The sequence below is a fragment of the Recurvomyces mirabilis genome, assembly GCF_035927965.1.
Source record: "Recurvomyces mirabilis strain CCFEE 5264 chromosome Unknown scaffold_8, whole genome shotgun sequence".
In the NCBI taxonomy this organism is placed as follows: Eukaryota; Fungi; Ascomycota; class Dothideomycetes; order Mycosphaerellales; family Teratosphaeriaceae; genus Recurvomyces; species Recurvomyces mirabilis.
This window is the reverse complement of record NW_027041942.1, coordinates 322,066-347,345: the sequence shown is the minus strand read 5'-3', so window position 1 is coordinate 347,345 and position 25,280 is coordinate 322,066. Positions and strand designations below refer to the sequence as shown.

The following is a 25,280-nucleotide window of genomic DNA, read 5'->3' as shown; positions in this document are numbered from 1 at the left end:
GCGCACACATTTTGTCTTGACGCGCCTAGAACTTCTCGAAACCCTTGACCGACTTGCCGGTCTTGGGCAGGACACGGAGGACGTTGAAGCGGACCTGCCAGCATAACATCGTTAGCACAATTCATCTCTCTCTCAACACATCGGCCTCATCGCAAACCCGTTTCCCTCCCTCATGCACATGATTGTTATGGTGTAAACATACCGTCTTGCTCAACGGCCGACACTGTCCCACCGTCACTCTATCCCCTTCCTCGACACGGAACGCCGGGCTGACGTGGGCGGAGAGGTTCTTGTGTCGCTTCTCGTAACGCGCGTACTTTGGGATGAAGTGGAGGTACTCGCGGCGGATGACGAGGGTGCGGTGCATCTTGGTGGAGACGACGGTGCCGGTGAGGATGCGGCCGCGGATGGAGACGAGGCCGGTGAAGGGGCATTTCTTGTCTGTCATGTCATATCATGTTAGTATTTGTTTTCCTTTTACCGTTTGCCCAATCTTTTGCCGCATCTTCGACTCCCTGCGCCTTCGTGCTGGGTTTGTTGCAGGCTATTTCGTACCGATATAGTTGCCGGTGATGGCAGTCTTGGGTGTCCTGAATCCTAGACCGACGTCCTTGTAGTATCTCCTGCCGCCCTTGCCCTTCTTGGTGGATTTCTTGAGGGCCTTTGAGTGGAGGAAGACGTGGGGTTGCTTTTGGTAGGCGCGCTCGCTCTGCACTGCCAGTTCCGTCGCCATGTTTGCGGTGGGAAAAGGGTGTAGGTGGTGGTGAGGGTGGTGGTGAGGGTGGTGGTGAGGGTGGTGGTTGTCGACGTTCGTAGATTTGCGCACGAGATCGAACTTCGCGGGCTTTGCTCTGTTGCTGTCAGTGATGGTCAAAGTTCCTTGAGCGAATTTGTGTCTTGGCAGTGGGTGCAGGTGCATTATTATTAGCCACAGTGTGGCGTTTGAGCACAAGCGGAACAGAAACCGCTTGTTGTGGGCTTGTTTACCTCGTGCTTTCCCGCTAGACGACGAGAGCTCACGTTCTCTTCTGCAGGCATTCTTTTTATACACGACTATCGAACCACGACAATATGGCGGCCGTCGATGATAAGGAAAACGTCGCGCCTTTCACATCCAGCGATCCACTCGCGCGCAAAGGCTCCTCACCGGCCAAGAAGCTCAATCGCAAAGGTCGAAGCAAGAGTATTGGACCAGGCGATAGCGTCGAAACCCCATCCGAAAGCGCAAAGCACGATGCGCGCAACAGGCGAAAGTCCGCCTTCGTCCCAGCGAGCAAGGCGATCATCTCGAGCGAAGCAGAGAAGAAAGCAAGACAAGCGGCGCGTCGCCAGACTCTCGCCAACCGACGCGTCTCTTTCGCCCCCGAGGCGACATTGCATACATGGGATGTGATTGAGTTCATGCGCGACCAGACGACATCGACGGATTCCTCAGATCAGACGCGACGCGCTTCGAACATCACTCGTGCTGGCAGTGGCAGCTCGCCAGTCAAAAGGCCTGCACGTGCTGTTGAGGATGGAGAACCGCCTTCCACACCACCGGAGCAGGAGGATGAGCCGAAGACTCTGCCTGCATCACCCGCTCCGCAGCGTGATTTGCATAGGAAGCAGACACATCGAAGTAGTGCGGGGATCTCGCCAGCGGAGATGATTAATCCCGAGGATATGTATTCGAGTGGTATGAGTGGGAGTAGTGACGTTTCTGGCAGTGAAGAGGAGGATGAGGAGGAAGAAGAAGAAGGTGAGGAAGACGATCTCGAGGACGCGACAGGCACAGCTATGAGTTTGGACGAAGGCGAAGAGACGATTCGTTCATCTGAGAGTGGATCGAGCACAAGTTCCAGCTTGACTCGAAGGTTGAAGGAAGCGTCGGAAATGGCTGGAACTCGTGGTATCGAGTACGACGAATATGGAGAAGGTACAGTGTCTATGGAGCTTGCAAGCGAGGAAGTGACGAATGCCTTCAAGCCATGGGCACAACGTCAGGCTGCTGAACCTGTTCTCTCCGCCAGTCTGGATCAAGAGAATGTCAATCCTTTCTCGCCTGCTTTCAAGGCACAGATAGTATCTGGAGTCGTTACAAGGCCGGCCACGATCGAAGAAGAGGATACGGCGGATATGAGTATGGATGTTACACGGGCAGTGGGAGGTATCTTGAAGCAAGCCCAGGCGCATGCTGCTCGAGAAAGTTCGCCCATGGATGATGGGACTATGGACATGACGCAAGCTGTTGGTAAGATCTACGCGACTGCTGGACAGAAAAGACGACGGTCTACGACCGAAGCTGGATCACCTGGCGAAAATGCTCCCGCTACTGTTCTCAAACGCAGCAGACGGTCCTCCGCAGCACGCTCATCAATGGGCGATGATACGATGGATTTGACTGTGGCGATCGGTGGAATCAAGGAACCTAACTCATCACCTTTCAAGCCGCAGCGAAGAAGGTCAGCAGCAGCAACAGCGGCAGCTAGACGACGATCTTCTGGAGTGCAGTCCGAGCAGGAAGAAGCAACAATGGACTTTACTGTAGCCGTTGGTGGCATCAAAGCCGCTCAACGCGCCGAGAACACTGCCTCAAGCTTCGATGAGAACGAGGAGCTGACCATGGAACTGACGACTGTGCTTGGCGGTTTCAAAACTGCGCAAAGAGCTGCTGCAGCAAATCAAGCGTCGCCAACCACGCCCAAGAAACCCATGTCTCCAGCCAAGAATCTCTCGCCCAAGGACCAAGAACGATACAAGGATGCGCCGGACTCTGGACCCAAGAAACTGCTGACCCCTATCTTCCAGAAGCAGGTTCATTTGTCGGCTGAGAAACCTCTTTCTTCTGCCGAGAAATCTGCCCAAGCTGCTAAGCGCCGTAGGACGATTTCGCCGGGCATGGTGTCGTGGATGGGTGCTGTGTTTGACGAAACTCGAGAGCCAGAGAATGATGCGGCTGCGCAATTTGCGCCGCTGGCTGAGGAAGACAGACATGATTCTCCTGCAGGGGAGGAAGTGGCTTATCCAGAGTTGTCGGCTGAAGAGGAGCCAGTGGAAGAGACACCCCTGCAAGAAAGTGTTGTGGAGGACCCTCCGATACAGGAGACTCGCGTCGAGCAGGTGCCCTTACAAGGACCAATCGCAAAGATGCCATCAGCTCGCACTACTCCAAGGACGCCACCAAGCCAGTCTCGAGTCTTCCAACTGCAACTCGATGCACAACTGCTGCCAATGCAGCCTTCGCCATCAGTGGAGAAGGTCTTGCGTAGCACACCTGCCAAGCAAGCTTCGACACCCGAAGTACCAAGACAGACCGAGTCGCAGGAGGCTAGAAATACACTGGCAAGTTCCATCAGACTTATGTCTACGCCTCGAAAGGAGACTTTGAAGGCTCTCACGCCGAAGAAACAGCCTGTGTCGAAGCAGGCGAGTCCGGTCAAGGCTATCACACCTCGACCACGACTTGCTTCGGCGAGAAAGTCTCCTGCGACGCAAGTTCGTGATGACATATTGGCTACCCAACCACATGATGAAATAATCGAGCATGTGCATCTCGGTGACTTCCTGGAGCAAGCAGGCATCCGGTTTATGGACATTACAGCGACCAAGAGACGCATGACTATTGCTCCCACGCCTTCGAAGCTGCGTAGATCGAACGACATGGACGAGAACGAGCCTGCCGAGTCCAACCTTACCATGGAGACTGCTCTAATCTCCGCCGCTTGCACGCAGCCTGAGCACGATATGTACCAACATGCTTGCCACGAGCTGAAGCACTATATTGACTCCGGCAAGAAAGTGATCAAGACGCTCGAGGCGGAAACTTACGAGGACACGCCGCCATTGATACAGGCTTGGATGAATGCTGAGCCCAGCCGGAGAGCAATACTCGATGTCAAGATGAGGGACATGAAGACCCAGGCCAGGTTGAGGAGTAAGGAGATGTGGTATCAGTGGCGCAGCCAGCTGCTAGGCGATCTTGTGAAGGGTCTGAGTGGTATCGGTGAGGGTTTGCTAAGGGACGATGAGGTTCTGACTGAGAGTGAGACCGTCCTTGACGCTGTTCTGCCTGGCTTAGTCGAGCAAAAGGAGAGTATGGAGCTCGAGGCTGAGAGGCTGGAGCAGGCTCTTTCTGCGACTTCTGAAGAAGGGAAGATGGAACTCGAGGCCGCAAGGGCAAGGCTGCTTGAAGTCGATGCTGAGCTGGAGGAGAAGAGAGAGATTCTGGCTATGTTGCAAAAAGAAGGTCAAGAGCAGGAGTCTGTCGCGACAGATCTGCAGGATAGCAAGACGGAGTTCTTGGCCGCGATACAAGAAGCTGAACGAGTGAGGGAATCATGCCGTGGTGTCTCACATGGCGAGATCTCAGCACTGAAAGGTAGATCCCAACCCATCGAATATCTTTTCTCTCTATACATCGCTAACACAGAAAACCAACAGACTCAATCACCAACCTCGAAACGACCCACGGCTGGAAAATCACCTCCGCCTCTTCCTCCCCACCAACAGTAACAATGACCTACCGCTCCTCCCTCCAACTCTTCTTCCACCCGGCCGCCTTCCTCGTCCCCACCCAATCAACCACTACAGCACGCCCGAACGCTCCCATCAGCCTATCATACGTGGCTCAAGACCGCCATGGCCAGGTTAAGGACCTAGATACCACCCAACGTTTCTTCCTCCAATTCCTGCGAGCGAGCCTACAAGCACTACCGCAATGCGAGACTCGAGTAGCAGAACTCCTGGGGTTTGTGAGCCAGGGTTGGACGACTGCGCAAGCGGTTGTCCAGGCGGAGGAGAGACTGAATATCGTTACCCTCACCTCTTCTCGCATCGTGAGCGATGAGAAGCTGGCGATGGAGTCTGACCTCCTTTTCCCGGCGATCAGGACAAAAGTTCGAGTGGCTTTCGAGCTGGCGGCGAGTGTCGGGCAGGAGGCTGATTTGCGGCTGGTTCTGGGGACGGGGGTGGATGTTAGGGTGGTGTATGGGGAGGAATGGAATGAGGGTAAGATGACGAAGTTTGTTGGTGAGAGTGTTGGGGTTGAGGATGTGGGTGAGGGGTGGGCGGATGCGGTGAGGGAGTTGAGGGGGAGGTTAGGTGCTGGGGGTGGGAAGGGGTTTAGGAAGTGAATGGTGTTGTGGTAGTGGGTGTGCAATGAGTTATGATAACTGTTTTGAACATAATCTTCGCGCTTGATGGTCCCTTCGTTTCGGGTTGTGGTTGAAGTGATGAACGCTGCTTCACAAGCGACGTGCATGTGCTGTTAGATGCGCTGACGACAAGGACTCGCAACCTTCTCTTGCACGTCGGTGAGCAGTGACAGCGGCGACCATGTATGCAATCGAAACAGCAGCGGCCGTGTGGCACTTGGGCAGTGGCGACAGCGATGATAGTGGTAAGCACGCTCGCCAACTACCAGCGACGACCACAAAGACTAAACTAGGCGTCCATGTACATCCCACTCTGCTGCATGTCATCATACTACTACACTGGTCGGAAGCGGCATCACGAATCACACGCTTACTGAAAAGCTCGCGACTTCCTCGCGTCACGACAAGAACAAAGCACGATGGTCCCCTCCAGCACCCTGCACAAGCAAAGTGTGAAACTGATGGGGGCAGTGGATGATGGCGGGTGCATAAGGCGGTAAATGAAGGAAGGGAGGATAGGCAATGGCAAGGGTAAGGGGGCTAGGGCATGAAGGGGCTGCAGAGGGGGGAAATGGGAATGTGATGGATAGGAGGGGGCAAGGGGGTGACAACAGAACGCCAAGCATAGGAGGAAGAAAGGGTGAGGCGGCGAGAATAAGGGCGACAAAAGGAAGGGCTCGGAGCGGTGGCAGATGATAAGGGGTGATGAATTCGCAGTGAGGGGGATGACAAAAGCGGATAGGGGAGAGGCTTCGTGCAAGAGGTGTTGAGGTGCTGGAGCGAAAAGGGGGAAAGGGTGAGAGAAGATGAGAGGGAGGTTTGTGGGAGGGGAGCAGGTACTTATACCTGCGCGCTGGGGAGTTGGAGCACGGGCCTGCGGTGATGCGCTTTCGTGGTCAGCTTTGTTGTTGTGGGTGGGAGGATGTCGGTGCTTGGGGGCACGGATGGTGGAGTACAGTACTGCGCTCGGTCTCTCCACTCTCCAAGTCGACCTGGTACTTTGCCGTGTTGGGGTTGATGTCCTGTTCTCAGCAGCTGTGTACAAGGGACACGAGGATACGATAGCGTTGTCTTGATCATGGTGAGAGAGTGCACGCCATGGTCTGGCTGTATGAACAGGGACAGTATGGTGACCGGTGGCGACCAAGTGGAGTTGTGATGTAGTGCGTGCTTCCAAGCTTGACGTATCGCATGCATATGATATAAGCATGACTCGGGTGATCAAAGCTTCCTCCTAGCCGCAAGAGCTGCTGCGAGATGTGGTAGAGCTCCACTTCAAAGTTGGCGATGTTGCGTTGCGTCGCGGCATGCGGTATAAGCTCTATCGGATTTATGGATCTACGTGATATTTACTTGGTTCGTAAGAGCATAGGCCTAGGTACTTCCGAATATGCATCGCTGTTCGCTCAGGGTCGTGCCACGGAAGCTTGCGACTGCCGCTCCAAGCAACATGCGGGACTTTGCATGTGCTCGGCACGTGTCAGGCATCATGCATCGCTGAGCGAGATGAATCTGTCGATGGTGACGGGCTGCGTCGCCACTTTCCACGAGCCACTTTGCGAAGGGGCTGCAACGTGTCCGGCGGTCGATTTCTCAAATGCCTCCGGCGCAGTATTTCCACCCGCGAGTGATCGTGACTACACGCGGTGGCTTCACCTATATGCAGTGTGTATAATAAGCCGTCGTAGAACGGCATGACCTCAGAAATGGTTCCGTGTACCGCGTTGTGATACTGCCCTCGCGCGGACACCGCCGCACATATCCACAGCAGACTTTGACGCGCATTTGCGTCGATCGAGAGCTCTCACCAAACGAGCATTACGATACGCGGCGTGATTGTCTTGAAGGTCGGTACGTTGGGAGAGGTCTGCTTCATTGCAGAACAGACAAAGCGAAGCGTCTTGCAAAGTATCGATCGATGCCCTCAGTCCAATCCTTCCAGTGGGCTTTCCTCCTCCGGCACCAGCACACCAACCAAACACGCTCCCAGCATATTCTCCCAATTGACCCAAGGATGCACATCCATGAACAACTTTGCGCCATCACGCCCAGCAGCCTTCATCAGCTCCGCTTCACCGCCGGGATGGAACGGAAGGTAAGGGGTAATATTGTACACCTTCCCTTGCCAAGAACTCCATGCAGGCTTTCCCTTCCGTCCAGTCATTTTCTTGAGCTGGGAGGGCGTGACTCGTTGGAAGCCTTTGACGCCTGTGAGATCTGCTGAGGAAGATTTGGTGAGAGCTGCCCAATCCATTGGCGAGTGGCCGGGAGAGAGAAGAACTTTGCCGCGAGGATTTGGGACAGAGACGGCAGTGCCGTTGGGTGATAAGGAGCTAACACGTTGCTGGCTTCCTGCTGGCGGACCACGGTTTGGCAGGGGTCCTGTACTTGGTAGACGGAGTGAGGAAGCTGTGCTCGGTGGCGGGCCAAGACCTCGATTGATCGTTGCTGGGCGCGCAGGTGGTGGCATCAGAGTCGGTGCAGGTGGTGGTGCCATCCTATTCGGACTATTTGATGGCTTGGCTCGTTGGGCACTATTGAGAGCTGGGAACGAGGGAGTCTCTGTCTCTGGCGACGATGTTGTATTATCGCCGTCCGACAATGAAAACGTCGGTACGCCTTCCGTCGTCTTTGAAACCTCGGCCTTGGGAGTCTTTTCGTTCTCTTTATCCGGGTTCGTGATCGTCACAGCAGGTGCATGTCCGTTTGGTTGTCCATCAGTACCTGAGTCCGGCTTTGTATCTAATGATGAGGGTTGCAGCCACGATGAGAAGAGGTTCCAAGACATTTTGTCCCAACTGTAGAGCAGAAGGACTGATGTTGTAAGCAGCAGTGCGATGATGGTCACATATACCATTGTGTGTCTATCACTAAAGGTCGGACGTCGTTCATCAATATGGGTGAACTATTTCTGTCAATCTGAAATCCGGCTGGCGTTCATAGCGCTCGATCTGCTGCTGATGTCTCGTCGCCACTCACTCGACGCCTGAGCAACTAATAAGCCGACCGCTTGGGCTCATTTTCGACCCTACGAGATACAGTTTAGTAGCGTGCTTTGTAGCCGAGCCAATTGCAGAGCTCGATTCTGACATCGTCCATCATCCGCCATGCAGTTGTAAATGCATCTCCTGCGTCGGCTACACGCTACACTTGACATCACAGTCCTTACACCATGTTCTCCGCGACAATGCGTCGAGCAATCGCCATACGCACCCTTCGGCTCGCCAGACCACAAACACCATCTCGAGCCATCAAGACCCTCACGCGACCATCTCAGACCGTCCCATCACAAGCAAGATATGCTTCGCATGTATCACCAAACCTGGTACGATGGCTGTCCGCCAAGTCAACGGCAGATGAGAGGATAGAAGAGATCACGGAGCTGTATGCAACAGCACAGGATGAATTCGAGATAGCAATGGAGGAGACGGAGAAGCAGACAGTCTATGCCGAAGAGGACCGCAAAGCCGCACGAGAGGAGTTGGACAAGGTGAAGGAAGCTTATAGGCTGGTTGTTGAGGGACCAGATGCCGACTTGGCCGAGGAGGTGAAAAGGAGAATCGGGCAGAGGGTTAGGGAGCTCGAGCATGGTGTCAAGGCTATGGAGCAATTGGCCATTGAGCAGGACTAGATGGAACAGCGGCAACTATCAGAGGGAGAACCTCCCGCTTACTTGCGGGTCGCGGTCATCGGAATGATCCATAATATGACTTGGCGCACAGCCAACCATTGCCATTCGATTCGCAAACCAGACTTGAGTGGAGATTTGATGCCTCCCAATCTGATGCCATCCGGACTCTTCAGACTCGCTTGAATTGTACAGCGATCCCGACAGAAGAGGCTACAGATACTCGCAACATCACGCCGAGACTTGTGACCTCGCGTGAAACTGCGCAGCTTGGAGCAAGTCGCCTACTTCGCATCATTGCCTGAAGTCCACCACGACTAAGCAGCGAAGCCGACACGAGCAATAGGAGAAACAACATTGAAACGGAAGTGCCAGAAGCCTACTGCGGACGTTCATGTCGATAGCCGGCTGGGCGTACAGAATGTGTAATCAATTTATAGTCTCACCTTCCATATCGTGGCTACGCATCGACGGCTTGAACATCGGAGTATAGCCTTACCTCGGTAGTGTATAGGATCTGCGTGGGCCGTCATTGAACGTAAGGTGTATGTATGTGAAACGCGTAGGGCTGGATTGCTGCTTGGCAGACGTAGTTGGGGCCACACCCGGCAGTCACTCTCACACCTTCCTTCCTCGTGCACAGGCCTTATACGAGCGTGCCTATATCATGGTCGCACTGATCCTTCGCTAGTATGCCAAGCCATGCCTTCGGCAAGCTACCTTGATTGCTGTGGGAGCCTGGCCAGCGTGATATCTCACGACCACTTCTGCTTTCTGCTATACTGAAACTCTATAGTGTCATGGAGTCTGTCAGTAGCGGTATCGAGCTGGCGCAGTTACAAGATGCCATCAAAGTCGCTGTAGACGCAAAGGAATTAAGACCAATCATCATCTCACTTAACGGTGATAATACATGGCTATGGTCCTTTCCTCGCCCCAGCAAAGAACGTGAGGAGACTGGCAAAGCATTCTTCCACATCGTCTTCGAGCCCTGGCTCAATGGACCTACGGGTCTACCTGGCCCCGTCGGACCGTGGTTGGTCTATCTCAATCTTGCTGCGCCTCCAGCAGCAGCTACGGCGGAGGATATCGACGATATCGTGCGCCGTATCGAGACGACTTGGGCTGCATGCAACGGGCGCACTTTCAAGCAATCAGAGTCACCGATTGTGGACGCCATTCTGCTCGGTTTCCACTACTCGGATCATCTGCATGAGCCCACTTTGCGCTTGTTCGACAAGCGCATACCTGTTGTCCTTACGCCACAGGGCCAGAATACAGTGCAAGCTCTCAACCACTTCGAGCACATCAGTCTCGTACATGACATGGCTCCCAATGCTTCTACGTGGCGGAGTCTACAGCATTCCGACGGACTACCTGAATGGCTATCACCTATACGCTTGCCCGGTCATCACGAGCTGAACTACCTTTTCGCGCTCATCTGGACTCGAACGTCGCCAGATGGACAAGAAGAGCACCAAGCGATCTACCAGTCACCGCACGGTCTCAGGCTCGACCAGAAACCACTACAAGCATTTCTCCAATCATCGCCACAGCCACAGCCACTTGCACTTTTTCACGGTCTCAAGGAAAGTCGTGCCATGGGTATGGTGAATACGTATGGTGCTGACGGTGGTCTACGTCTGTGGCGCATGCTTGGTGAGCCTAAGCACTGGATCGTGTCACACAATTTACCTTTGGAGTATGCTGGAGTGGTCATGCGGATGTTGTGGGTTCATGATACACCTCGTACCATTGAATGGGCGTTGGGAAGGGAGGGATCAGAAGCTAAGGGTGGTGCGAAAACTGTTCCGCGAGTGCTGCACATCGGTAGTGGTCAGGCGTCTTTGCTGTAGGCGAGCGGGCTCCAGGTAGAAGTGTATCAATCGCTACTATAGTTCTCTCGATCGGAACCCAATAAGTCAAGCGAGTGAGCTACCAAATAGTCTGGATGGTTGAGAACATGAGGAGTGGTCAAGTCAAACTCTGGGTTTCATCGCGCGGAGACCTGGGGAATTTGTGCATGACGGTATGATGATTGACTGGAAAGCAATGAGCACTGTCTTCCTAAAAATGATAATCCTTCCTTCACGGCCGTGGCTCGAGGACAGTCTTTGCTTGAGATACATGTACTGACATGTAGGTACGTACACACTTGGCCCCAGGTACGTATGACCGTAATGGCACGCGTCGGCTGCAAGTAAGCGAGATCTTGCTATGATCGACTGTGGGTCATCCGATGGTGTGCAGTGTACGTCCACAAATATTTCGAATATGCGCTCAGCTTTCATAGTGGTGTACTTCGTGAGAGCCGACGATTCGTTGCCGTAGGCTGTTGCCTCATGGCTCTTTGTTTCAGCTGATTGTCGATCCCCATCCGGTCATCATTGCGGCTGCGAGGTGGCGTAACCGCCAACAGCGTCCATGACTCCTCACGATCACTCCGCGCGCTGCTGGTGGTAAGTAAACAGTTTGGCCAGCCAGCATACGGGCTGAACGGTCAAACGAGATCGTGAAGTGTGGTTCACTAGCAAGCCTTTCCCAACCCGTCCCGGCACGTGAGAAGTGCCGGCGCCAAGCCTCGTCATTGCTTCGTTGGTGAAGTTTAGGCTCGTGCTCTAGCGTATGCCCTCGGCGCATGACCAGTCCACCAGCAGTCAAGCCGGGCCTTCACAGCCTTCGTAAAGATGCTGACTGTCGTCAGTGACGAGGCTCATAGGACCTCGACCGGTCTTCAACCGACATATAGTCACCGACTACAGCCCTTACGTCCCACATCGTGTATGCCCCAGCGCATGGCGACAACGCACACCCATGTTTCTGCAGGCTGAACGATACCACCACCGTGTGAAGGATGGCGGAGGTCATGGCACTCCTGGGAAGCCGGCGAATGTGGTCAGGCGCTCGCAGAGTCTTGCGGCATTAGTACAGCCGGTACAGTCGCTGGTCAGAAGTCCCTTCGACACCATCGGCTCGATTGCAGGATCTCTCGGTCAAAGTGCTGGGCTCTTGCAGACTCCGGCCGAGCGGGAGCGCAATATTGCCTTGCTACGTCTACAGGGTGCCAAGACCTATGAAGAATGGCATGCAGCGGCCACCACACTGGATGAGCTAGAAGGTGCAGAAGAGTGGAAGGCCAAAGACGAATGCGAAGACTATGATGTCGATTTCGTCAAAGATCGACTGGCCAGCCTTCAGGCCGCTCACCAGCGAGGAGATGTGGCCGATCTGCGCTGGCAGTGCCGCACCTCCTTGACACGAAGTTTGGGAGAGTTTGGCAATGTGGAATTATATAAGCACAGTCGCACAGGCACGAAGCGGCTCATCGAACAGTATATCAGTACAGCCACCACCAGTATCGAGAGGATAGTGCTTGAGGCCGGCGAAGAGTATCAAGGGACAAAGCAAGCAAAGGACCTCTGTCAGGAGATGAAGCTCATCCGTCAAGCATTTGGACGCAGCGCGTTGTTACTGTCGGGAGGTGGCACTTTCGGCATGAATCACATTGGAGTCGTCAAGGCTTTGTGGGAAGCCGATCTCTTGCCACGCATCATATCTGGCGCTTCCGCGGGTAGCATTGTCTGCGCCGTTCTGTGTACAAAACGAGACCACGAAATACCTCAGATGCTGGAAGACTTCTGCACGGGCGAGCTCGATGTCTTCGAATCAGAAGCAGAGAAGAGTAGTCCTCTGAAGAAGCTTCTAAAGTTCGTCACAAAGGGCATTATTTACGACATCGCCAACCTGGAACGTGTCATGACGAGCCTCGTCGGAAACATGACTTTTCTGGATGCCTATAACAAGACGCAACGCATATTGAACATTTGTGTCTCGACCGCTGACATGAACGATGCGGGTAAGATTCTTAATTATGTGACGTCGCCGGACGTCGTGATATGGAGTGCTGTCTCTGCCTCATGCTCCGTACCTGGCATATACAACCCTGCATGTCTCTTCGAGCGGAAATCTGGGTCCATCGATGTCACTAAGCTAGACGACTCTGCTAGCGGGTACATCGACGGCTCAATCGACAACGATCTACCAATAACTAGGCTGGCGGAGCAGTTCAACGTGAACCATTTCATCGTGTCGCAAGTGAATCCTCATGTCATACCCTTCCTCATTGTGGACGACAACGATAAGCCTGCAGACACCCAACATGCTTCGGTCTGCCGACCTGCGCCCAGCTGGTTCAACGGCGTAGCAGGATATGCGAAAGGAGAGGCGTTACACAGACTGCATGCTCTCACTGAACTTGGTGTCATGCCCAATACTTTGACTAAAGTCAGGTCGATATTGGGTCAGAGATACTCTGGCGACATTACTATCCTACCCGAAATATCATACATACAGTTCCCAAATGTCCTGACAAATCCGTCGCCGGAATTCATGCGCCACGCTCTGATCAATGGCGAGCGCGCGACATGGCCGAAGCTTAGTCGCATACGAAATCATCTTGCGGTCGAAATGAAGCTGGACTGGGCGGTACGAAGGACGATGGCCGCCTCAGTCTTTAGTCCTGAGCAACTCGAAGCCAGAACAGCCCAATTCGGCCAGGCTGCCGTCGATCGTGCCGATCGAGGACGGCCGCGCCGAAGCAGTAGAAGCAGCCACAACAGTATTAGGAGCATGATCATATCGCGACAGAGATCTAGACGACGAAAACGGGATATGCCTGAGGGTCGAGCTGCTGGAAATTCTGTGCCAACCATAACCACGAGTGGGGCAGGGCCGAGTACAATGGACTATCCGTCATCTACTGACGAGGCGCTATCAGCGACTTCCGCGTCGCCGACACCAGTCACGGACAACGACTATGACAGCAGTGACGAGGACTCCGAAACTTCACTCTCGCCAGGCTCTCCGCATGATGGAGATCAGCCGGCCACCCGGCAACTGTTCCCATCAAGTTCTCAGCCAGCGACGCCAAGCATGACATACAGATCGTTCCTTCCTGGGTCTCCGACTAGCTCTCAATCACTCCGCCCTCGGCCCACCAATCTCACGATGACCCCTACCCAGGAATACAAGCAAACCACACCTGAGGCACAGTACGAGCAGGTGATTCACGGCAACGAAAGCCCATTGCAATTGTCAAGATCGCAAGCTCGACCTTCATCACCAGCTGCGAGCGAAGACAGCGCAGAACAGCGACCCGAGACGGCGCGGAAATCTAGGAAGTCTGGCCTGAGGATCAATCTATTCAGCAATAGGCGAAGTGAGAATCGAAGCAGCAGTACCGGCATGAGAGAGTTGCTGCCTCCACCTAAGCGATGATTCGGAGAGATGTATAATATTACAATATTAAATCGAATACATGAAGAACAGTACCAGATCAACCTTTCAAATTGAGCCACGTATCACTCGCTAATGTCGCTATCAGCCCAAGTGGTGGCACAGCCCAGACTACTTATTCGCTTTGTTTGTGTTGATGGCCTTCGTCTGCCGCGCACCTTTCCGTCGCCCTGCGGCTTTGTCTCTTACACTCGTGGCGTCCACCGCATCCGGCGACGCACTCTGCCACTGACCCATAGATACTGCCTTCATGATACCTACATTCCACCCTGCCACCTCGCCCACAGACGCTCGCACATCCCACCCGCAAAGATGTACGCTTTGACCACCGCCATAGTCGGCCTCGCCGCCATTGTAGTAGCACAGCAGACCCCATGCACCTCTATGCTACCAGGCTACGGACCAACGCCCTCTCCCAACGATGACGCAAGCTTCAAGGCCCTCCCAGCATTCGCCTCCGCTGCGTCTAACGCCGCGACCCCTTCGCTTTACCAGAATGTCTTCACTAATCTCAACGCCTCGGAATTTGCATCAAGCAACAATGTCTACCTAGGCTACTACGCACTCAAGACATATGACGCCGGAGCCTGCACCGCTATCTGCGACAACACGACCGGTTGCGTAGGCACGAACTTGTACTTCGAACGGAACCCTACACTTCTTCCTGGCGATGCTTGTCCTAACCCCACGGCTATGACTGTTATCAAATGTGCTCTATGGGGTAGTCCCGTGACCTGTCAAGCGGCAACGAATGATGGACAGTGGCAGGATCAGTTTCATGTGTTGATTGCTGGGAGCAATGGATAGTAAGTCGATCCTATGCCTCAACTTACGGTTCCCAGTGCACAGCGAGACTGACTGCCTTTCTCTTCTAGCATGAAATTGCCTGCACAAGCATGCAGCGCTATCAGCTCAGCTTGGTCGCCGAGTAAGACTGGATACTCATGGCCAACCAGTGCCGGTGCCCAGAATTGGGGCGGGCCTAGTGGGTTCAAGACTACGGCTTGGCCAAGTGCTGCGACTGCTGCTGGTGGTCGCCAGGGCTGGTAGAATGTTGGTGGACTTCTCTATATGTGATTCGATGACTTGGTTCTTCTTTCCGTCAATCTCATGAAACCTGTACATACAATGATCATCGTGGTTACAGACAGTACTTCGTCCAGAGGTCGCGAATGGATATTAATCAGATTCGGTACATACTTTACTCCTCATCCTCACCAACCTTCCCATCATACCCCTGCTTGATCAGCTTCTCCAGCTCTGCTGCCCGCGCTCCAGTGACACTTCCCAAAAGATCACCGTCCTTAAAGACATGGAACGTTGGCATCTGGTTGGCAGCAAGTTCCTGGCTGATGTCGTCGGCTGTATCAGTGTCGTACTTGTAGAAACGTGCTTCTGGGTAGCGCTTGATCATTTTTTCGACGAAGGGTGCGATTGCTTTGCATTGGGAGCACCATGTCTGCAAGATTAGTCAGATCAAGAGTTGTACGATAGATGGTGAGGTCTGGGAGATGACGATACGGTGGTGGCTTCGAGGATTGCGAGGCCATCGGCATTGCTGGCCTTGACGTAGCTATTACGATCTTTGAGTTCTTCCATGCTTTCGTCGATGGATGGTTCGCGTACGTAACATTGAATGTGGTGGCAAGGGAGGACAGAAGAAGGAAGGCACGGATTGTTTCACGTCCAAAGTGCCCCGCTCAGGACGAACGGAGATCAGTAATCGCTTGCTGCCATCCCTTCTAGGACCACATTGCCCTACTGCTGGCTCTGAAGAGGAATCTTAGATCTCGGATAATTGTTGTGGGTTGCTAATGTGCAAGCAGAACGCCAATGCACAGGGTTTCTCTGTGCTAGACTCAATCTATGTGTACTGTATCTATACTATATATGCTCTTTCTCCTTCAACATCGTCACCATATGGAGTAGAGTAGTTGTATTGACCTATTACCACTGAATGGCGTCGCCAAACCTATCATAATAACATCCACTATCCGCTTTGCCCCATCTCTCGATCAACGGCAGCAATCCCTCAACGCTCTCCTGGGCACGAATAGCGCCATCCTCCTTCCACCTCACCAGCTTTGTCTCGACCCGACCAGGATGGCATAGCACGAATGTCACCTCCGGCACATCTACTACGAAGCTCCTGACGATAGCATTCAGCGCAGCTTTCGAAGCACGATAGGCATATGCCGAGCCAGCGGCACGGTTCCCGGTGTAATTGTTGCCTAGACTGCCCATTCGTGAAGACATGACAATGACCTTTGGGTCCTTGGCTAGACGGAGATTTGGGAGGATAGTTCGGAAGAGCAGAAATGTGCCTGCAGCGTTGATCTGGAAAGTGTTGATCATGGTAGCGATGTCCATGGCCTCGAGGGTCTCGCAGGCTTCCACATTGCCGTGATGTTCTTCTTCGAGTCGGGGCACTAGACCTCGTATGCCAGCTGAGTGTATGACGAGATCGATGGGTGTGTCTTTGATATGTCGAGCGAATGTTTTTATGGAGGCCTCATCGGCGAGGTCGACCTGGAACCGTTTGACATTTTCATGGTTTGCGTCGATCGGGCTCCTGTCGACGGCTAGTATTTGCGCATCTAATTGTGTTCTATAAGCATCCACAAAGGCCGCTCCCAGACCATTGGCTGCTCCAGAGATGAGGATAGTTTTGGTAGACATGATGCAGACTTCCATCGCCACACATGGCTTCCATTTCGAGCATACCAGCCACGACTTTTGGCCAAGTCTTGGCGTCATTCATGTCACCACCCACTCTTCGAGGTCCAACCTCCACTGCTTCAAGCATAACGATACACTCGGCACCTTTCTCCGCACATGCTTCGCCGGCGAAGTCGCTGAGTCACACTCAATCACGTACGCCATGTGTCAACCCCTGCAGTCTGCAAGCGCATCTCTTGCGCCGTAGGAAAGCGATACCGAACAATGCCGTGAAGGAAGGAAAGATTGCTAGACCATGATGGACATAATTACTCCAACAACGATGCGACCGGTAGGCTACACAAACTCGCCCTCTGCCTAGTCTTTCATCCTTCTACTGCACCATCGTCGGCAGCTTTTTTCATTCACTTGACAGCGCCAAGCAAGCGCCCGTACATGTACTCACACAATAACCTTTCGCAGACCACTCAACGCCCTACCACGGCCAACAGCAAGATGCGTGGCGGCGCTCGTTCTCGTCCCGTATCTCAAAACGGCCCGCAAGTGGCGTATACACCAGCAAACCGAAAGATCTTCAACTGCATCGTCGACGATACGGCATTGGTGGCTGGCGTGAAGAGAAGCACGAGGAACGGCATACGTCAGTGGGTCAAGAACGGCCAGATAAGGCTGTTCGTGCCTCTATACGGTAGGCGAACGTTCTTGGCGACACGTGAAGTGGTGCTGACTGTCCTCAGCGCTCGAGCAGCTTAGCCGTCAGAAGGGCGCAACCAACAAGCATGGTGAGGATGTGCGAGAGACGCTAGAGTGGTTGGACGATGCGACCTCGAAGTACCCTCATGCCGTCACCCTACAAGGCGGTGACCAGTACTACGACCAGTGGGCTGAAGTGGAACGCTTCTCCGTGCCGCGTACACTCTTCTCCGAGCAGGATATGTACCATGAGGAAAATCAAGATGCCAGCACGCATCTCGATAGCCTTCCGGATGCCACTGCCAGCAAGCTGACCATCTCGGAGGTCCGACTTAAGTCATCAGTCAGCTCTGCAGCTTCTGTCGGCTCTGGCTCCGCTTCGTCCATGCAGAGTATTCGGTCATCTATCAGTGCTGTTTCGCCACCAACGAGCCCTGCAAAAGCAGATCCATCTCCAGCTAAGTCGATATCCACGCCATTGAGCGCGTCCGCAGCACTGCCAACAGCCAGCGCAAGTGTGCCCGGACGATTCCAGCCACTTTTCAACTACATCCTCTGGCGCATTCATCAAGAGCTTGATCCAGTCGCTGCGCTGGAGACCTTCATCTTCTTGTGTAATGATCCACAGAAGGTGCACTACACCAAGCGCTTCGACATAAGGTCGAAGAGGCTAGAGCAGCTACGTGAAGCTGTGGGCCGAGAGGACCGTGACGTGCGCAACCGTCTGAGTTTGCAGAGTCGCGAGAATCAACAATTCGTTGCGGCCACACCAGCTTCAGTCGCTCCGGTAACGGTTGATGAGGACGAGGTGGTGTACAAGCCGCCACCCCGCGCACCCGCCACGATGGCCCAGCAGCAGCTACCACCGAATGTGATCGACCCGAACTCATTCGGCCGAACGAAAGTGCCAACTGCTTCACCCACGGCGGTCAAGCCTACAGGCCCTAACCTACCGTCTTCCGCACGTGGCGCCATGCAAAACAGCGGCTTCTTACCACGTGGCAATAATTCCCGTGGCAACTTTCGTGGTGGACGTGGGCGTGGCAATTTTGCCCGCGGAGGCTATACGCCCGCGCAGACACCATCAGGTGGACAAATCGACCCAGACAGCTTCGAGCGACCGAGAGGCGCTGGGCCAGCCACTCGCGGCGTGTCACGCAAGCTGTGGGTCCCGACGTGATGGCGGAGATGCGAAGGCTCTACAATGGAGCACACGACGAACAACATCACCCTCAGACCGACTTCGGTCGCGCGATATTCGCACAACACGATGTACAAGGCAGACAGAAAAGAATCTCGTTCCACCGGACGACAGCTCCAAAGACATTGGCTGCACATAAATTGTCAATAGTGGCCAGCAAGTCTTAATTATAAAAGAGTGCCGCAGAAGCAAGACAGAAGACGAGTCGAACATGAAGAAGCGGAGGGGAAGAGAGGGGGTTTCTAGGACTACCAAACAGATTGCCAGGATTGTGTGCTGCGTTTTGATTCCGAATAGACTGCAGGATTTAACTTTTGTGCTGCGTTCGTTCACGTTCGGCTTACACGACAAAATTGCTGTTCACGATGAGTACTTGCTACAACAAACAGACTGACTAGCTAAATACTCTTTCCCAACCTGCGCCATATAATAACCTCAACTCGAAAATGACAACTATCACTTCGCGCTCCTGAAAACAACCCCACCAGTCATCTTCCCATACTCCTCGCCTTCCTCCCCAAGGACCACCCTCTCCATCTTCTCAAATCCCTCAACAGCAACCCCATACTTCTCAAACACCCCCTCCCTGTACCCCTCCGCCACTTTCTTCACAAACTGACTCTCGTCCCACCTACTCCCAATTAGATCCTCGAAGGTCTGACCCGCCTTCCTCTCACACGCCCAGACGGACTTATAGGCTGAACCTAGTGCGCAAGCGTTGCCGCCGATGTCGAGTTTGTAGACTCCTTCTACGGAGCCGAGGACTTCGCCGGCGATTTGGGCTATAGCAGGGTTGGCGGAGCCGCCGCCTACGAGGTAGACTCTTCGGGGTTGTGGTGGCAGGGTCTTGCCGGTCGTGAGGTCTTGTTCGGCTTTGAGCAGGTTGGTTGATCGGAGGCGGAGGGAGAGGAATTGCGATTCTACTATGTTTCGGGCGTCGTCCGACAAGAAATCGGAAGATGTTTCAGTGAGCTTGCCGGTGGTGGGTGAGTAGTTGAAACGCCATTGGCCTGCGTGGAGGTTGGGGACGATCTCGGGGCGTGGGAAGTAAAGGCCTAGTCTCATGTTGTCTGAATCAGATTCTAGTGAGACTGGTGGAGTGGCAAGAGCCACTGAGTTGAATGAGTCCCAGGATTTGTTGGTAGTGCCGGGGACTTGGTCCCGGATCTGTTCGCGGGCCAGGCCGCCGTTCTTGTAGCAGAGCATGAACATGTACAGGCCGGCGGTCGTCGGGTGGTTCATGAAGTGGTATGCTGGGTCGGGCTTCCATACGGGAGTGCTCATCAAGAATGTTGTGCTGGTCCCTAGACTGACCATTGCGTCTGAGGGGCGCAGGGGCAGGGCAAGGATGGTGGACGGGTTGTCGCCTGTAAAGGGGATGATTTGGCAGTCCTTGGGGAAGTTATAGCGGGAGGTGAAGTATGAGCTTATATTGCCGAAGCTGTCACCGCCTGATTCTGGGACGTGGCCCAACTTCTGTTTAAGGGCTCTGGCGGCCTCTTTGCTTCCTGCTGCGAGTTCGAGGAGGTCGTCGGAGAAAGCTCCCTTGCCAACGTCCCAAAGGTTCATGCCGGTGACGTCGCTGATGTCCATTGGTGCGAACTTGCCTAAGAACACAGAAGCCAGGAAAGCAGAAACTAATGAGATCCTTGATGTCTTCTCGTAGTGCTCTGGGTACTTTGTCTTGTATCTAAGGATCTGAGGTCCACTGAATCGATGATGAGCTTTGCTTCCTGTGGCATTGGCGAGCGTCTGCGGACTGCCCAGATGCTCATCGAAGAGGTCGCACTGCTTCTGCGTGCTCGCGTCTTGCCAGTTGGGACTCATAGGATGAGCAAAAGCGCCATTTGGTACATAAGTACCTTTCGGCGCAAGTTGCTCGACAAGTGACTTCTTGCTGTCGAGGGCCTTCAGCAGAGCTTCTGCTTCTCGTGACCAGAAGACTGTTCCGTGTTGCATGCCTGCTCCGGACAATCCCTTCACTCGACTGAAGTCCAGTCCCTCCTCTCGCAGGCGATCGAGGACAAGATCAACAGCTTCAAGCCACATCGCTGGAGGAGCGAAGACCTCGCCTTCAGTGGGGTTGGTCAGAACGCCCTTTTCGATGCCATATTTCTGGAGATCAGCGTCGAAATCGACTTTGGCTTCGTAGACAAGTTTCAGGTCCGAGTCGACGCAAAGACCTTTCAACTGTTGCGTTGACAGGTCGAAGCCCATGTACAGTGGTCCGCTTCCCGTAGACATGCTGGCGCCGACCTTTGCCTTGAGGAAGGCCCATGGGTTCATGGGTATCGTGTCCATGTCGGCTGCGAGCTCTCAGCTACGCTTCACTACGTTGAGCGTGAGAGTCGCGTGACACGGCAGGAAGTACCGTACTGTGTTCACGAGTGGGGTAGTACCTTGGTAGAGTAGGAAGTGTAGATGTATCGATCAATAGTGCTTGTCTTCTACTTATCTTAAGTGAAAGCTCAACACAACTACGACACGCGGTGTATTTCGCTCTTGTCTCAACGCCGACACTACAGCCGCATCTCACCGACCATCACGACCAAAGCAAAAATATACGTGGGTCTGATGCTAATGCCAGGACCAGAAGCCAGACGCCGGTTAATGGCGGCTAAATGCTGAGCAGTGAGCCTGAGGCACGCACTATTATGCGCATACTATGGTAACTTCTATGGCTTTTGCTTGGGAGAGTTTTCTCCAAATGTGGGCATTGTAAAGGCGTCGCACTAGACAGGAAATGTATAGCAAGATCTTGATAGACAGTTCGCATTCTTATTGAACAATTCGTGCAGTCATAATACAGCCTCCCCACCTAGACTCAGACTCCCGTACAGACTCCTCCTGCTCACACATGACCAGTACCGTTGAAGTACGTCAATCTCCTCAGCTTGTTCGCCTCCTTAGTCTTCGTCCCAAGCTTCCGCATGCGATTGATAGGCGCGGTCTGCTGGATCAACTTATCGGGCGCAGCAAGATACGCCGGCGTGGCTGGCGATGACGGCTCTTCCTTGTTTTCCTTGTCAGACGAAGTATGCGCCTCAGCCGGCGGCGTAGTCACTGAAGTCACATCCATCTCAGGCTGCTTCGCGGGTGAGTCGAACTTCAGCGGTGTCCTCCCCAGCGAGCTGCGTCCAATACTACTCTTTCGATCGCGGACGATGTTACCACCCAGATTGATCAAAGCAGAAGGTTCCATGGACTTGCGTCGTCGTTGGCCCCCTCGCGGAACTTCTGTCACATCGACCACGTATGCCTCATCGGACTCCTCGACACGTTTGCTTTCCGTATCACAGTCTGTGACCCAGCGACTGTTGACGCAGTAGATAGTGCTGCCGGTGCCGGACTCGCCAACGCCTTTGTTGTGTAGACGTACGCGCTGTAAAGTGGTCGGGGACCCGTCTTTGAACACAACGTGGGTGACGCGCTCATTCCAGACTTTGGTGGTCTTCGCGCCTAGACGATGAAGAAGAGCGATGAATGGCGCAGATGCTGAGGCGCCTTCGAGAGTGTATACTTCGACCATGGCTACCACAGCTTTCAGTGGTGCAGACGGATGCGGTGTCATCGGGACTTGGCCAGGCGTCATCGCAGGTGGCTTCAGCGGCGTCATGACAGGCGTTCTGGTGCCCATAGTCGTGTTGTTGGCTACTGCGAATTTGCGTAGCGAGACTTGCTTCTGCACCGTGGAAGGTCGTTTGAGTGGGGACTTCGCAGGTGTCTTGAAGCGCGGGGCGGATGCGGTCTTAGCATGATCGTTGTAATTGTTGTGAGCGGGCAGCTTGGGAAAGCGTTCACCGTGTGTAGGTGTGGATGCTGCGGCACTCACAGCTGGTGAAGCAGCCGCCTTTAGGGCTTCTGTGGTCTCTTCATTCCCGTCCTGACGTCGTAGATGCGGAGCTTGCATCTGTGGTGTTGTAGCCTGTGCGGAGATCTTGCTGACAGTAGCTGGCCGCCTGGTAGAGTTCCGCAAGGGCGTCCGGTACCGAGGTGGTGGCGCGACTGTCTGCGCATGATCGAGCTGGCCGGCCTTTTGTGACAGAAGCGGATACCGCTCTGCTGGAGTCCTGGGTACTGGCGTTTCCATGGCGAAGGATGTTTCGCTGTCATCCTCTACCCGCGGTGTAGACTTCTCAGCATGCTCGAGCATAGCTGGTCGAGGCCTCAAAGAAGAAGCGCGTGGCGTGAGTGTATTGGCGGACGCGCGCTTGGCCATGGCAGATGTGTTCTTGATCTGTCGCGTCGGAGTTTGAAAGCGCTTCGGCCCAGCTGTTGTCTTCGCGTGCTCCTCGATGCTGGCATAGTAACTGGCTGGAGAGATGCTCTCCCAGCGTCTGGACGGTGTGGTACTGTGATCCTGTCCTGTCAGATCGCCAGACTCATTGCAGTCAGATCGTCTGGCAGTTGTCGGCGTGGCAACCCACGGCCTGTTGAAGATCAGGGGCATTCGTGGCATACTTGCGCCATCTGATGTCGTAGGTCTCGCGCCTAGCTTAAGAGGGGTGTGGAAGCTGACAGCAGGCATTGACGTGCGCCTGGCATCGAATGAAGCTGTGGGTAGAGCATAATGTGGGACGGCGGTGTCGGCCACTTTTGCATTTGCGGTAGTCTCGATGATCAATACGGTTGCTTCATCTTCGTCCTCTTCAATTGCACATTCCATCTGCTGGGTGGGCAAATTCAGTGCTTGGGTCTGCTCCGCGAGAGCAGCAACGTCAATGAAGTCGTTAAGATTGATGGTTCCATCTTGCGTATTCGACTCCAGTCCTTCATTACTAAGGAGGCTATCGTCGTGAGTGTCGTCAGAGATCGAAGCATTAGCTGCGAATAGAGCATCGCCAGTCTGAGAGAGGTCGGAGAAGTCGTTCTCGATGTTTTCATCCATCATGTCCATCGCATTGACCGATGGAGCGAGTGTTAGACCCATTAGGTGGGAGTCAAAGTCGATCGGGATAGTGATATCCTGGCGAATGTTGTCCCAAATGAGAGTCTCTGGAGTGGTCGAATGTGGTACAATATGAACGTCGACGTGCTCGGCATCCTTTTCAAGATCTTGCGGCACAGGTCCTTCGATATTGGCTATAAGTACAGTATCTTCTGTGAGAAATGAATCCATACTCGCCTCCTCCTGACCTGCCATATCAGTTCCTGATTCGTCGCTGATAATAATGGTCTCTTTCGGATCGTAGACGTTCTGTTGCATAAAATCGTCGTCTAGGGGTTCAGGTATGAGGTCCGCTTCACCAGCGAGTCTTCTGTCTGGCATGGCTGAGATCTCCTGCTCTGGCTCCGAGACTACTTCGTGCTGGACTTCTGACATACGGTCCGTTTCGCCACTTGAGACGCTCGTCAATGCATCATGACTGGTGGCATCTGGGCTTTTGTCGGCCTGTGCCTCCTCCTCTCGAACATTACGGAACTCAACAGTGATCCTGCCGGCCCATCCGACTGTCAATGATCGTTCTGTAGACTCGGGCACAGTATGCTTTTTGTAAGGTAATTGGGTCTTCGGTGTCTTGGTATGACTAGCAAGTGCCCGATACTGAACTACAGGAGTGGGATTTCGCGTCTCCTCAATACTCGATTGCGCCACCTTGCGCACAGAAGCGCGATGACGGGCCCCGGTGCCGGGACTTGAGCGCTTCATCGGCGTCTTGGGTCCACAGAGCTCGTCGTCAGAGTTATCGGATACAAGGCGCGCATTCTCCTCTTGTTCCAAATCAGATTCATGGTCGTGGTTTGGCGCGGCGTACTCGTTCTCATCCTCGATCTTGTCAAAGCTTGGCACTGGCGAAGCTGATGGCGTTGTTGCTCTCGAGCTCATCGAAGCTTCGCTGTCGGCACGTTTTCGTGGGCTAGTCTTCACAGGAGACAAGCGCTTGACTGGTGTGCTTGAGACAACCATGATCTCATCTTCAGACTCTTCCTGATGCAACAAATCAGGCACTTCTGCGTTCTCGTCCGATACTGTTCGTGCACGAGCCGCACGAGCCCCTCGAGCTGCGGTTCTTATCGCTTGAGGTTTATCGGCTGACCTCTTCCCGTCTGTCTTTCTGGTGCGAGGCCTGGCTACTTGAGTGATCTTCTTAGGAGACAATGGTCGCGCCTTAGGCTCCGTCGCACGCGTCCTGCGCGTTGGCCTTGACTGCGGAACATCGTCCCGATCCGCAAGCTCTTCGACTAGCAGTTCGGTCTTCTTCGTTCGCGTCGCTCTGGCGGTTTTCGAAGGTGGTGCGACTGATGACTCGACCTCCTCTGCAGGCTGCTGAGTGGTGGTCTTCTTGGTTCTGCCGGCTGGCTTCCTTGTTGGTTTTGTTTGCAGCGAAAGAGTAGTCGACTCCACGGGCTCACCCACCACCTGATCATCAGCCATTGTCGCTGCATTTCTCCCACGGGTTGGGTTTGCTTTCGTGTCGACCTCGGCCTTTTTCGCGGCGGCCTTGCGCACAGGCTTCTTACGGAGAGTGTTGGCCAGAGTGGAGCCGGCCATATCGTCCGCAGGCTCGATTTGAGCGGTTCGTCTTGTGGATACCATATTGCCGGATGGATACGCTGTAAGGATAGCAATGTATACCGCAGCTCTAAGCTACCTTGCTAGCAGGCGCGTTTCGAGATAAGCTTCTGGGTTCCACGATGTTGTATCAAC

General features: G+C 54.0%; 12 protein-coding genes across 12 annotated transcripts; 6 read left to right on the top strand and 6 right to left on the bottom strand.

The window, feature by feature from the left end:
• Positions 1–25: 25 nt before the first annotated feature.
• Positions 26–733, bottom strand: RPS11B (40S ribosomal protein S11-B; the record flags this gene model as incomplete). Its single annotated transcript, XM_064836457.1, has 3 exons — positions 26–94; positions 203–441; positions 556–733. The coding sequence occupies 3 exons, from the start codon at positions 731–733 to the stop codon at positions 26–28; spliced, it is 486 nt and encodes a 161-aa protein (XP_064695848.1).
• A 338-nt stretch (positions 734–1,071) lies between these two features.
• LTS14_003753 (uncharacterized protein) lies at positions 1,072–5,114 on the top strand (the record flags this gene model as incomplete). The annotated part of the gene is made up of 2 exons (XM_064836456.1): positions 1,072–4,360; positions 4,423–5,114. The coding sequence occupies 2 exons, from the start codon at positions 1,072–1,074 to the stop codon at positions 5,112–5,114; spliced, it is 3,981 nt and encodes a 1,326-aa protein (XP_064695847.1).
• A 1,945-nt stretch (positions 5,115–7,059) lies between these two features.
• LTS14_003752 (uncharacterized protein) lies at positions 7,060–7,923 on the bottom strand (the record flags this gene model as incomplete). The annotated part of the gene is made up of 1 exon (XM_064836455.1): positions 7,060–7,923. The coding sequence occupies one exon, from the start codon at positions 7,921–7,923 to the stop codon at positions 7,060–7,062; it is 864 nt and encodes a 287-aa protein (XP_064695846.1).
• A 319-nt stretch (positions 7,924–8,242) lies between these two features.
• LTS14_003751 (uncharacterized protein) lies at positions 8,243–8,766 on the top strand (the record flags this gene model as incomplete). Its single annotated transcript, XM_064836454.1, has 2 exons — positions 8,243–8,250; positions 8,298–8,766. 2 exons carry the CDS (start codon positions 8,243–8,245, stop codon positions 8,764–8,766), a joined length of 477 nt encoding a protein of 158 aa, XP_064695845.1.
• Positions 8,767–9,563: 797 nt separating this feature from the next.
• Positions 9,564–10,619, top strand: LTS14_003750 (uncharacterized protein; the record flags this gene model as incomplete). The annotated part of the gene is made up of 1 exon (XM_064836453.1): positions 9,564–10,619. The coding sequence occupies one exon, from the start codon at positions 9,564–9,566 to the stop codon at positions 10,617–10,619; it is 1,056 nt and encodes a 351-aa protein (XP_064695844.1).
• An 831-nt stretch (positions 10,620–11,450) lies between these two features.
• Positions 11,451–14,040, top strand: TGL5 (Lipase 5; the record flags this gene model as incomplete). Its single annotated transcript, XM_064836452.1, is given in 2 exon segments — positions 11,451–11,542; positions 11,556–14,040. 2 exon segments carry the CDS (start codon positions 11,451–11,453, stop codon positions 14,038–14,040), a joined length of 2,577 nt encoding a protein of 858 aa, XP_064695843.1.
• A 330-nt stretch (positions 14,041–14,370) lies between these two features.
• On the top strand, positions 14,371–15,108 carry LTS14_003748 (uncharacterized protein; the record flags this gene model as incomplete). Its single annotated transcript, XM_064836451.1, has 2 exons — positions 14,371–14,864; positions 14,934–15,108. 2 exons carry the CDS (start codon positions 14,371–14,373, stop codon positions 15,106–15,108), a joined length of 669 nt encoding a protein of 222 aa, XP_064695842.1.
• Positions 15,109–15,259: 151 nt separating this feature from the next.
• Positions 15,260–15,657, bottom strand: LTS14_003747 (uncharacterized protein; the record flags this gene model as incomplete). Its single annotated transcript, XM_064836450.1, has 2 exons — positions 15,260–15,517; positions 15,580–15,657. The coding sequence occupies 2 exons, from the start codon at positions 15,655–15,657 to the stop codon at positions 15,260–15,262; spliced, it is 336 nt and encodes a 111-aa protein (XP_064695841.1).
• A 348-nt stretch (positions 15,658–16,005) lies between these two features.
• On the bottom strand, positions 16,006–16,737 carry LTS14_003746 (uncharacterized protein; the record flags this gene model as incomplete). Its single annotated transcript, XM_064836449.1, has 1 exon — positions 16,006–16,737. The coding sequence occupies one exon, from the start codon at positions 16,735–16,737 to the stop codon at positions 16,006–16,008; it is 732 nt and encodes a 243-aa protein (XP_064695840.1).
• Positions 16,738–17,172: 435 nt separating this feature from the next.
• Positions 17,173–18,610, top strand: LTS14_003745 (uncharacterized protein; the record flags this gene model as incomplete). Its single annotated transcript, XM_064836448.1, has 2 exons — positions 17,173–17,425; positions 17,475–18,610. 2 exons carry the CDS (start codon positions 17,173–17,175, stop codon positions 18,608–18,610), a joined length of 1,389 nt encoding a protein of 462 aa, XP_064695839.1.
• A 477-nt stretch (positions 18,611–19,087) lies between these two features.
• LTS14_003744 (uncharacterized protein) lies at positions 19,088–20,932 on the bottom strand (the record flags this gene model as incomplete). Its single annotated transcript, XM_064836447.1, has 1 exon — positions 19,088–20,932. One exon carries the CDS (start codon positions 20,930–20,932, stop codon positions 19,088–19,090), a length of 1,845 nt encoding a protein of 614 aa, XP_064695838.1.
• A 550-nt stretch (positions 20,933–21,482) lies between these two features.
• On the bottom strand, positions 21,483–25,169 carry LTS14_003743 (uncharacterized protein; the record flags this gene model as incomplete). The annotated part of the gene is made up of 2 exons (XM_064836446.1): positions 21,483–23,713; positions 23,753–25,169. 2 exons carry the CDS (start codon positions 25,167–25,169, stop codon positions 21,483–21,485), a joined length of 3,648 nt encoding a protein of 1,215 aa, XP_064695837.1.
• Positions 25,170–25,280: the final 111 nt, after the last annotated feature.